Source organism: Neocloeon triangulifer, unplaced genomic scaffold, assembly GCF_031216515.1.
Source record: "Neocloeon triangulifer isolate White Clay Creek 2 clone unplaced genomic scaffold, ASM3121651v1 ptg000014l, whole genome shotgun sequence".
Classification (NCBI taxonomy): Eukaryota; Metazoa; Arthropoda; class Insecta; order Ephemeroptera; family Baetidae; genus Neocloeon; species Neocloeon triangulifer.
In genome coordinates, this window is record NW_026775556.1 from 26168644 (window position 1) to 26181635 (window position 12992).

The window sequence follows — 12992 nt, forward strand, 5'->3', positions numbered from 1 at the left end:
ATAAAATTAAATTTAAAAAGAAGTAGTGCAAAAAAAGTTAAATTTTAAAATTAGTTGTGGCAAACTAAAATTTTGCTTTTCTTAATGAATGTAAAAATCGAAATTAAATTTTAAACATTAATCGCTACTGGAGGCAATTTGTTGAATTTAAATTTGTTTAAAACAATAATTTTAAACATTTTATTTTAAGAAAGTTTTGCTTTAAATTGGTGAGACGCACTTGAATAATTATCGATTGAGAAGCTCCCGCGCGAGAGCGTGCGTCGCCGCCGTAATAATAAAAGCGTGCGTATAAACTAACTAAAAGTACCGCAGAGGGCCATGTGCGCCTCTTTATGTCTCGCCCTGGCAGCATTCTTGAGATTATCTGCTCGGCAACTCGAATGATGTTGCACCGCTTCAGACGTCAAACACGCCGGCTTTGAACGTCGTCGCAATGGATATGCATGGCGTAGTTAATGAAATGAAGAAGACGCCTTAATTACGAGAAATTTCTCCAAAGTCAAACTTTGACCTACGAGAATGAGAATAACTCTGAATAAAAGAAATGTTCTCAAAATTCATTTATAATAATTTTTTAAACAATTTTTTTTTTCATTTAAAGTAGAGTTTAGCTTAATGTTGATGTAAAAATTATTATCAATATATTATTTTTAGAAAATTTAACTTCAAAATCCTAAATTAAATCATTTAAAAAAAGTTGGGAAGGAAAATTTGAAGACTTTGAAATAATTTTTTTATGTAAGCAAGGTTACAGCAAATGGTCTTTAATAAAATTTGAGCGACATTTGCCGTTCAACCCCAGAATACAACCCCCTCGAGGGTGGACAGGTGCTTCCTCGGCGGGGCTGATTGGCCCTGACGTCCGCAGCGATTTGGAAATTTGACGCGGCGGTGACACGTGCTGGTCGCTTCTCAAAACAAACCGAGGACAGGAAGCGCCACTAAACCGAGAGTTTTGATATCCGCGCCCTGTGCACGCAGCGAGCAATCATAATAAACCCTCGTGTCGCGCACCAAGCAAGGAACGACACGAGAGTGTGTGACACGACGACACTCCATTCGAGTGACACATAAACACAGAGAGACGATGAACTCGCGAACGAGTCTTATGATAAGCAGATGAGCCACAAAAATTAAGTAAAAAATAGGTATTGAGGGGGAGAAAAAATATTCTAACGCAAAAACATGATACCAACTGAAGATAAACAATTAAAAAAAACGCAAGAGGAAAATAAAGAATCGCAGATTTTCTAGATTATAGATTTTTCATTTTTTTTTCTGATTGACTCAATTTTGAAATTGTTAAATTCAATCAAGCGCACGCTTTGAATAACTTGATTTTATTTATTCTGGTTAATTTAACTGATAATCTAAACTTTTTTTCAAATAATTTTTGCAGAGACTTTAATTGAAATTTATTCTTCTCACGCATCTCTAATATTAATTTTTCATATTCAATTCAGGAACTAATAATAATTATCTCATTTCGTCTTATTTATTAAACCGTTTCAACATGAACATTAATGTTATGAAATTTCTAAAGTACATCAAAATGAATTATGATTTGAACAAAATATCTTGCAATATTGCATCATAAAATGCTAAATTCCTGGCTCACCAAAGTTTTCGGTTCAAAGTGAATGTTATTTATTACTAATTTTATTCTTAAATTAATATAAATTTTTTGTGATCAGGTATTCTATATGTTATGCTAAAACTTTTATTATTTTATTTATATTTTAACTCTCAATTTTAATACGCCGTCGTGTCATTTTTTTTTATTAACTGAAAAGTTGTCGGTCTCATTTCTTTTAATCATTAAATTTCTGCGAATTTTTGGTTTCTATTTTTAAACCGATAATATTTGTGTGTGTATGTGTGAAATGTTAGCAATTTGGAGCGCTCATCAGCACCAAAGTAATTGCATAGACATAATACGAAATATTTTTAAAGAATAAAGCTGTATTATTCTGTTGCTTTTTCTCTTTCAAAAGAATCTCGGTCCACCTTTGAAATGCAACCAATTTAAGAGAGAGACACACTCTATAATTGTAAATTCTGAAGAAGAAAAATTAGAAATTTTGTATCCTCATGATAATACGATATTTAATAAAGTTAAAATAATTTTTTATTGTTTAATAATATTTTAAAATAATTGTATACGTTTTTTTAATTATTTAATGTATCATTTGTAACACTGCGAAAATGAACTAAACTTTTTTATAAATTAAAATTATTCAACATTTAATTTGCAGCATCTTATTGTAGAATTACGAATGACACTTTGCCATATTTGAAATTTAACGACGATACCAATTCGCAAAGAAATTTCAAAAATTCCAACAACAAGCCACTTTTTAAAATGTCAGCGATTCAAAGGATGTCACAAATGAGTCATTGGAATGCTGCTTTTGTGTGAGGAGGCACAAAAATCACAAATATGTACAAGTGGAGTAAAATTGCACTAGAGAAGGACAAAGCAAGGATGAGCGAGCAGCCGCAGCAGCGAGCAACCGACTGGAAGTCGGCCCGGGACAAGCGCCGAGATCGGAAGTCCTGTCTGTATCGTCCGAGCTGGTCACCTGAAAACATCAAAATGGACTTTGCTGCCAACACGAGAGGAACAGGAAGATGATCCCGACAGCATCTTAAAAGGTATCTTTATTTTTTAATAAATTTCTAATAAAAAAAAAAAAAAATCAAATTTTTGTTTGGTGTGCGTCATTATTAAGGTTTACCCCGACATGCGTGAATATAAATAAGTTTTCAAGGATGTGCAGAATAAATTAATGTTGATGAAAATTGTGTATAAAAAGGTTGTGCGAAAGAGTTAAAAAGTATTATGGTCATGTTTTAAAATTTATCTTTATTTGTTGAAAAGCAGCGCAGGAGGAAATGCAGAAAAAAATCACTTTGAGTGCCTTTTTCTGTCATTGTCAGCCGAAAGCAGAACTTTGGGCTCGCAAAACATTGTTTATAGCTGCTTGATCTTGTAAGAAAATTGAACGCGAAAATGCAGAAAATCCTGCGCGACAAAAGTGGCTTGAAGGTCAAATTCCAGTGCCTTTCTCCGAAAATGCATGCGCCCTTCATGGCGCGCACAAGGAGATGGAAGGAATTGAAAAAAATGGAAAATTGGAAAATTCATTTTAACTAATGTAAATAATTTGTCGATATTAATGTTGATTTTCATTCAAAAATGGCAGAAAAATTATTATCGCTCCAACCCGATCGAGTGGTTATTCTTTGCGACTGAATTTAATTGTTTAGTTGAATTATTAATTCGTGCAATAAGTACAGCTTTTGCCGGATTGATTGTAAAAAAAAATCATGTGGTATTTTTAGTTGCTTTTAATTGTATATTTGGAGGATATTTTTACTGGCAAGCGAAGCATGAATGAGGGAGTCGCGCGGACAGGGTTTGAGTTATTTTGTGCTAATTTGTGTTCATTTTTTTTCGTACCAACAACTTCCTTTTATTTTTGTTTTTAAATTTGGAAATTAGTTCATTTTCAATAGAGTTTAAGCTATCATAAAAGTAGTATTTAAAAAAAAGTCTGCAAGCCGATATGTTTTAATGTTGAAAAATCTCTCGTTTTTTGTAACGCTCTATTTTTGCAAAGTTAAAATTATACATATCTTTGCACAAAGTTTTAAAATTAAATTTATTCAAATCATACAAAATATAAAAAACCTTTAAGTTTATTAAAATATTAATCGTTAAAAAATTAAAATAAACAGATATGTATAAAGAGTGCAAATGCAATAAGAGAATTAATGTTTAATTAATAGTTAATAGCAAAAATAAAAAATATTTAAAATAAATTTTATTAAAATATCCAGGCCTTTAAGTGTGTTTCTGCAAAGTTCTTATTGAGGTAAGTACGCGTTATGTATAAGGGCACTTTTATTTAACTAACTAAAATGCCAAATCGCTTTTATGAAAATTAAACAAAAAAAAATAATAAAAGCACCTGCCAGAGTGCGTGCTCTCGGGAGAGACAAAATATGCAGTCGCATCTTCTTCCCTCGCTCGTTCATACAGGCACTGATTGAATGCTTTTCCCTTTTTACCTGCCGAATTAATATTTACTAAAAAAAGTCGATCGGTAAAAATTAAATAATCGCTTCAATAAGCTTTTGAAGATTGTGTGGGTTGCATAAATAATAAATTTTAAAATTTCTCCTCACAATCATAGCAGCATCATCCAATCAAACGATAAAAATTAATTACCCCCATAACCTCTTCACCTTCACACCGTTTCAATCTTCAGATTTTGATTTTTTTTTTAAATAAAATAGAGATGATTTTTGGCCCGCGTTTAATGAACACAATAGAGTGATTCAATTGTTTTTCCTTTTTTGTTTCCATTGAGTTGCGCTAACGGAGTTTCAAGCTTCTATTTTCTTCAATATATGCTCTTAAAATGCAAAGATATCGGTTTCACTTACTTCTCGATTATTTTTTCTTGCATAAAATTTTAAAATTTCAGTCGCTTAAAACGTCCCCCCTCATACTACTGGATAGGGGCTTTATAAATGTTTTATTATCAAATCGAACAAAATAATTTGGATTGAGACTTTATTTTTATTTTGCGTGAAAAATTAAATATACACGTAAGGGGAGAATAATATTGTATAATTCTATATTTAATATAATGATCAGTATATATTAAAAATTTAAAAAAACTCTGAATGGTAACCTTCGTGTGTTCTTTTACATGCAAATAAAAAATTTAAGTTTCATAGCAAATAATGCAAAATATTGATTTAATTCGCGAGTGAAATATTACATGAAATTTTATTATTTTGAAGTGAACTGGAAAATTCAGAAATAAAAAAATTTGCTTTAATAATATCTGATGGTATTCCAGTCTTATTTTCCAAGATATGAGGTTTGAGACAAACTTTTAATTTCTTATATTCTGACTTAAATTTTTTACGTTCCATTAAGGAGCATTACTTGGCGACTGAAATATTTTAAATAAATTTATCATTTAAAATTATATAACAAAATTCTAAAAATTGTAACTATAGGGTCGCCACGTTTTGTCCGAATATGGATTGTCCGAAAAACCAAAAATGGAATGTCCGAATATGTAATGTCCGAAAATTAAATGTTCGACAAAATTACTGGAATGACCGAAATTATTTTGTCCGAATATTTTTTGTCCGAAAATTTAAAAACCACTTTCATGATGAAATATATCAGTTTTTATATTGTAAACTTATTGTCAAATGTTTTTTACATTATAATTTAGACGTCAGTGTTAGGAAGCGCAAAAACTGAGGAAGTCGCTGGAGGCGCTTGCCTTCTGCGCGTTGGAGCATTTGTTGTGAGTGCGGCTGCAACCACATGACGGTGTGGATCATAGGTGTATTTTGAAGTGAGCTCAAGAAATTTTCGCGGTTGAATAGTTCCCCTGGCAATGGCAGGTATTCTGTCTGGGCTCTTCGCTTTAGAGAAGTGAGGAATTTGCTTTTGTCAATCAACAGCGGTTCTGGGGTATGATTCGTGTGCCCGATTCGAAGTTGAAAAGGGCGCCCATCCCTAGCTATGTGATCATCTCATCTCTCTCCCTTATTAATCTTTCTCCTTAATATGGTATCAAAAAAGTACCTTATATCGTTTCAGGTTCTGAACTGTCCCCAACGATGGCTACGAATAAGAAAGAAATTCAAATCGCCCAAACTTTGATCAACACTCGGGTAAACAAAACAAAATTCATTTTTTTTTTTAGGGGGTAATAATATGAACGTAACGTGTGATTCGATGAAAGTTTAATTAATTTTAGTCCGTCCGATTTTGTGAAAAAGAAATTCTTTTGGAAAATTCGGACAAAAAAATGGCGGTTAAATTTAAAATATTCATTTCTCTTACTGTGACTACTATATTTCCTTATTAATTTGTTTTCTCCTTATTGGAACTTACTTATACTAATGCTTTAATGAGAAAAAAATGAAGAAATCGGAAGAAATCACCATCAAAAGTAAATGGGCCGTTTTTTTAGCAAAAGCCTCTCCTTAAGACGATTCACTGAATAATAATTATAATGACTAATATTTATTTGATTTTAAATGTTTTTTAACTTGCAGCTTCCTCAATTACACTGACTGCTGAAACCACGGAAAAGGCAAACGAGCTGATTTCGGCTCTGAACTCCGCCGATACCAAGGCCGAAAAAATAGCTACTAATGTCCTATCCATGATTCTCATTGTCTTGGAGCTTTTTAACGAGACGTCTGTAGCCAACGTAAGGCTTGTGTTGGTTCAGCTGGCGGTCGTCGCGAAATCCATCACAAGCATAGGTATATTTTTTTACACTTGTAAACTCGATCATTGCAAATGCATATTTTTTTTTGTCAAACACACACAGAAATATACAAGGATGGACAAAATCGCAATCGCAAAAGGTGGTCGATTGCTTGCGGTCATTTGCGATCTTTTTGCGATTGCGGTAAGCAATTTTAATGCTAAATCTGGAAGAAAAACTGTCAATTTTAAGAAATTTGATAAAAATAAAAATCCTAAGCCAAGGCTTGTCATTTACAAAGTTCATTTTCTTAGGACTCATCGTTCTGAAACCAGAATTGATAAAAAAAAAACGTTCGGATATGTTTTTTTTTCAAATATTTATTTGATCGCAAAAAAAATGCAACATTTGATATATTATCCATGAAATTTAAATGCCTCAATTAATTTGTTTATTAATTTTTTTTTTTAGTTTTTGATGACAATTCCACAGACCAGAAGTGCACAGAGATCGGTTGTGACCGGAAGGCAACATTTAAATCTTCTTGCCACGACAACCCCTATTGCAGGTTCTGCCTATTTGGAAAATCAATATTAATTTGCCCGGTAGCCCTGTGTGGATGGACAGGAAAAACGGCGTATCCTTTCATGTAAGTGATAAAATTACACGAAAATCAGTTGACCGAGTTTGCAACAAGTTTTTCCTTTGCAAATATTGAAGGGTAAATTGAAAAAAAAATCCATTTACCCAAATTGATTTCTCTCTGACACTACTGGGAAAAAGAGCGCAACAATAAAGAATAAGTGCAAAATATTAAGAATTAGGGAGATATTTCACTCTGCAATTTAATGTTTGACGTTTGAGAAGCACTGAAATGACGGTACGGTTTTTTTTAATACTTTTACTGTTTTTATATGAAAGTGTACAATTTCTTATAATATACATTTAAGTATTTTGAAAATAATTTATTTTATTATAAACAAAGTGAAATTTTAATTTTATGATTTATGAAATTATTTTGTGACGATTTTAAAAATAGCTTTTCTTCTTTCAATCACAGGAATTATCGTTAATCACACGTTTCTAACGGTTCAAAAGGAATTAAACACTCGATTTTAAAATTTGTAATCACATTAATTGCAAACATATAAATTAACGCAACCCATTCCCAAGGCATATTTAGCTCTGCAGAAAAAAGATGCTAGATGTATTTAATTGTTCAGTATAAATGAGTATAAATCAGTATAAATTAGAGTTTTGAGCTTATGGAGTGTCACCGCGAATCGCGAGTTGCCCCCCGATCGAGATGCACCCATTTGCAAGAGAGTCAGAGCGTGTTTGCCTCGCCACCGAGGACTCGCAATTGAAACGCTGTGCATTCGCCACATACCAATATGCCCGGCTGGAAAGGTGAAAACCAGCCGGCAGCGAGTCGATGCAGAGCAATCTGCATCTCCCGAATTCCACTGGATTTCGACTGGCGAGTGTCTGGCTCACACACAACTATTTGCTATCAATGCAAACAAATTGCAAGACTCGAACACACGCCAGCCGAGCTCAGAGTGATCAGAATGCAAGCACACTAACCACTCTGCCACTGGCCCGGTATTTATGGCCCTTTTTTAAAATTTTCAAGCCGGTCGCGCCGCGCCAGCCGAACTGCGTCTTGAGCCGATCGATTTTTTGTTAATTTTTATTTTATACATTTTTTAACTCCAAAAATATTTTGCATTCACATAAATTTCAGTTTCTGTTTTAAAGAAAAATTTTGCGACAAGCCAAGATCGGGAACCTGTAAAGTGTGGGGAAGCTTCCCTTTAAATTGTTGAAATGCAGTTGGGAGTGGAGGATTGAAACTTTATGCTTCAATATATAGTTCATTTATATTTTTGTTCTAAGTTGTTGAAATGAGGTTTATGCTTTATTTTCAGGGCGAAACAGCCTCTAAATCAGCATTCAGCCATCAGATGGCAATAAAGGAGTTGTTGACCCTCTCGGAGAGAGTTTCGACCATGTGGCACATGTGGCAAAAACTCTTTTTGACTGTAATGTAAATAACATAGATATACTTTATCATGCCAATTTATGTTAATGAATTGCTAATCTTTTAGCTTACCCCTCACCCCGATCTCACCAAAGGTTCTTGAAAAGACGGAATTACTCTATGGGGCCTTATTTAACAAAGAAGTGAGATCGGCTGCTGGACAGTTGGACGCCTTTGGCTTTATTGTGCTTATTTTGAACCTGTACAAGACAAAAAAGGTCAACAGTTACAAGGATCAGCAGTTACTCCTACTGCATTTATCAGAATTAAGCGACGAGCTCAATAGCTTTCGTAAGTTTAATTCACTTTTAAAAATGCTAATTTTATTAAATTTATTTTAATTAATTTTATTTGCAGTCTTTGGCTCAAAGAAAATGTGCTACAGATGCCCGACTAAGAGGGATTTGGGCAAGCGAATTGCGGTCACGACACTTTTCTGTGTGATAGCTGCTGCGAGCTTCCAGACAACCGTTGCAACCAATGCAACTGGAGCGACGGCCATTTCGTGCAGATTCAGTAGGTTTTTTTCTTGGCCGCAAAGGGCAGTGCTTACTTTTAAAGTTTTTACAAATTTTTGTCTCCGCGGCGTCTTTCGCCAGACGGCACACATTTACCCCCCAAATTTTTTTGTTTCTGAAGCCACGTCTGTAAACTACACCCGTTGATTCTCTTCTCGTTTTCCTGCAAACAGCTACACAATGTAATTTTGTTCTTCATTTATCCAATCTATTGTTGATTGCATAGTTGGGTGCGAGAATTTTGCTCTCGCGCTGTCAGTGGCAACAGTGCGCTCGCATTCGAGCTCGAGATTTTGATGTTTGCACTCGCACTCTGTTCTAACGCTCTGCACCTGTTTTCCCAGCATTTCTAGAATTTTCCGGGCATTTTTTTAAAAAAATTGCAGAAATTAATTTAACAACGGTATCAATAAATAATAAATTCTTTTTAATAAATTTTCTGTGATAAATTTGCTTATATGTATTAAACTTAAAATTTTTGTGAGGAATTTTGTTATTTTGTGCTTAAGTTGCAAGTTATGATCGCTCGCTGAGCGCATTTTTGAGCGGAATGAGTGCATGTACTCACTGACGGTTGCACTCTCGCTCGGAGTTTGCAAGTCCCTGCACTCGTGCTCTGCCCAAGTATGGTTGATTGTATATTGGTGTTATTTTGGTCATTGATTATTATTCCAAGCAGTAGCTGTCCTTATAAATAAATCAAGATTGAAATTCAGAATACATGGCTTAAATTATTTATTTATTAGGTTTAAAGGTGTCACCCAAACGGAAGAACCTCTTCTCACAGAGGAGCTAGACCCAAGGGACATAATAGTGTCCAAGACTAATAAATAAATTATATTTTATTTCTTAAATTTAAACAGAGGCGGATTTTCAAGGGGGGATGGGGGGAAATTCCCCCGGGCCCGCTCCTCACCTACCAGTGAAAAATAAAGAATTTTTAAAGCGCGCGGAGTCAAGTTGGCGTCGGCCGGCGTCGCATTTTAGCGGCGTTGAAATAGCCAAAATTCTGAACGAGCCGCAAATTCTTCGCTCTCGTTGAAATTGCCAACATTCCGCACCAGCCTCAAATTCTTCGCTCGCGTTGAAATTGCCAACATTCTCTGCACCATTCCTCTGTCAAGGCATAACTGTTCTCAATTTTTTTCATTATTATTTTATTTCACTGCATTATGCGCTGAAAAATATTCACCTTACTTTTTTTACACACTTAACACATGTTGTGAATAATTTATTTCTTTCAATTGAGTTGGCATCAAGGCTTTTTTCTAAGTAGTCTTTGAAATGTGTCAAGGGTTTTCCATTCACTGAATACAATAGTATTACTTCTGCAATTAATCAATTACACTGCCTCGTACCTGGCTCACCAAAGTTTTCGGTTCAAAGTGAATGTTATTTATTCTTAAATTAATATAAATTTTTTGTGATCAGGCCCTAATGTATTTTTTAAATTTGAACTTTTAATTCCATTTCTGTTGTAATTTTAGAAATAGATCGTTTTTTTATGTTGAAAAATTCAAATTTCTAATAATTTAAACTCCTTAATTTGACGAATTTAGATAACCATCAAAGTAATATTTTAAAAATATGTCCTGTTAATAAGATGAAGTGCCCATTTGTGCATAAACTAACTTAAGATAATTGAACAACAGGCAATTACTCACAGAAGTTAAAAATCATACAAAACTCAGCTAGATAAATATGAATGTAAAAATTAAGAAAAAAAACCCAATAAAATGCTATTACTCTGACTATTTTTAACTTTTTATGACAAACGGCAAACAAAATAAATGCCTGGGTAAAAATTTCTCGCTCCCACAGCTGTCAAAACTCGGCGCAACTCACTTCAATCAATCATCCCTTAGATAAACTTCTGCTAGCTGGTTGGGATTAAAAAAAACGGCGTCAGATTTCGCGAGGCTAACGACTAAATTATCTTTCTCTCTGGTAATCCTTTTCGCAGGCTCTCTGGTTTCAAATGACCACCGGGCAGTTTCCTCTCCATCTCTGCGCAAAACCGAGAGATGAAAAAGAAATCCACCCTCTGGAAATCGGGAGCGGCGGCCGACGAGAAAGTGAGACGGAAAGAAACACCATACATGTGTTTGCAATAGAAACGGCGCCGGTGAGAAAAGGAAAATCGTCGCCGCGACGTGCGACGCTTTGTAAGAAAGAAGAGGCGCAGGGCGCACGCAATAAATCTTGACAGAATCTCGACTCGAAGCGCCGGTCGGGTACATTATTTGTTGTGCACGACGTGTGACAGAAATTGGAGAATTCAATTGAGACAGAGACACTCAATACTTTCAGAGATTTTTGGAGCCGCGCACTAAAACGGTTACATTAATACAAAATGCGGAAGTTTGAAGTAAGCACCTCATTTCTTATGTTTTAATTAAAGGTTTTCAGAGAACGAATTTCATATTTTGAAATTAAAAACTTTGGCCTAGTATTCCCGTTTATTGATTTATTATTCATACGCTTGTAATCTTTAAGGCTTGGCTTACTTGGATAAAGAGCTCAAAATTTTATTTTATTTCTTTAATAAAAAGTTACATTCATTTTATAATTTTTACTCACATTTTTTTTTATTCTTTAATTATCAAGTGTTTACAACGCTATCATATATAATTAAATATAATATAGTAATTTGAAATTGCTTGAATTATTTATTAAAATGTGATCATATTATTATATAAAAGCGTGAAGGTTGTCTGCGTTATTTTTTATTAAAAAGAATGTGCTTATTTTTAAAACCAAGATAAAGATTGTAATTAGGTGAGGAAGTTGAAGAAGAGAAGAACAATTTAGAAATAACTAATTAAAACTATGAAGTAAAATTTTTAATTTCTTTCTTTATTATTGTAAAAAAAATTGACAGAGCACAAAATTTTTAGTTTTATATATCCTGTTTGGAACTTCAAATATTTGAAAAAGAATTTAAAAATTGCTTTTATTTGAGATTCAAATTACTGTTATCATTGTTTAAGAAAATGTTTCTGATAAAAACTGCTAAATTACTAATAGAATAATAATTATTTAATCAAACAAAATGGAGAGATAAATAAATAACAATTGTCGGTCTCCCTGCTCTTTAGTGCAACAGGCAGGTGTTTTGAATTTCTAATAATTAGCTCCTTGAAAAATAGCCCAATTTGGCTAATCACCCGCGTCATCCGTCGTGACCCAGAAAATGAGCGTGGCTGCCGCCGCACTGCACCCCCTTTTGCTCTCTCCCTTTTATTTTTTGCCCCGTCTGCTCTTTTCCCTGAGGGTTGCAGGCGGCTGTCTCTGACTCTGCCGCCGCCGCCGTTGACCTCCGACCTGAGGCGTCTCCTCTTCAAAAGCGAACACCGCAGCTCTCTTTACTTCAAAGTGTAAATTTAAGCAAATGATTGCAGATGCTGTTCCACCGACAGGAAGAGACGCAACGAATACAAAGATTTTGTCGGAGATCCCGTTGAATTTGATCTTGGTATTTTTCTTCCTGGTTTTTGTTGTTCCTCAATTTAACCGGCGGCTTTTTTAAAAGAGTATTTTTTTTCGTTTCTCTTTTTGCCTAATTTCTTTGGGGGTTCATTTTCAATGACTAGACTTATTTTTTCTAATATGTGTATGGCAAATATTTCTAATTTATAAGTTTTTGTTAATTCTCATTAAATTAAATAATATTGAACTTTTTGGAGAGGGGAATTGTCATAATGTTGAAAAATATGTTAATCGAATCGTAAGTTATTGAGATTGAGAAATGTACAAGTCATTTCTATTATTGCCCGGATTTTGGTGTTTTAATTTTTAAACATAAATTTTATTTTATGAAATGAAAATTAATTCTTGATTTTTTATTTTTATTAGAAGGTTTAAAGTTTAAATTTTTGAAGTTTGGATATTTTGACCTTTCAATAAAAACATAAAATAGTATAGTAATATTTTTTGTGTTAAATTCAAATTAATTAATTAAATCACGCAATGCGCTTGATGAAAACTGCAAAACTAAGAAATTAATGAAGAGATGATGTTTTTAGAAATTTTTTTAATATTCAGAATGATTCAGAATTATTGTTATTTCACTACCACATAATCACTTATTACACAATGAAAGCGAGGGAATAATAATTTTAATTAACCACTAATTAAGCCAAAAATTTTCTAAAATCGGCAGAAAAAACTATC

General features: G+C 33.6%; 1 protein-coding gene across 4 annotated transcripts; it reads left to right on the forward strand.

Moving 5' to 3' along the window:
- Nucleotides 1-2474: 2474 nt before the first annotated feature.
- LOC132199852 (uncharacterized) lies at nt 2475-9528 on the forward strand. 4 transcript variants are annotated; one of them, XR_009442140.1, is made up of 7 exons: nt 2475-2658; nt 5639-5712; nt 6100-6312; nt 6729-6906; nt 8189-8302; nt 8369-8592; nt 8659-9528. XR_009442140.1 is itself a non-coding variant. In XM_059624902.1 (7 exons), the coding sequence occupies exons 4-7, from the start codon at nt 6877-6879 to the stop codon at nt 8964-8966; spliced, it is 681 nt and encodes a 226-aa protein (XP_059480885.1). In that variant the 5' UTR covers nt 2475-2658; nt 5639-5712; nt 6100-6312; nt 6729-6876; the 3' UTR covers nt 8967-9528. The 4 variants fall into 4 exon arrangements, 3 of the variants coding, with proteins under 3 accessions (XP_059480885.1, XP_059480886.1, XP_059480887.1); XM_059624902.1 differs by having other exon boundaries at nt 8189-8307; XM_059624903.1 differs by lacking the exons at nt 2475-2658; nt 5639-5712; nt 6100-6312 and adding an exon at nt 6411-6461 and having other exon boundaries at nt 8189-8307.
- The last annotated feature ends 3464 nt before the right edge of the window (nt 9529-12992 follow it).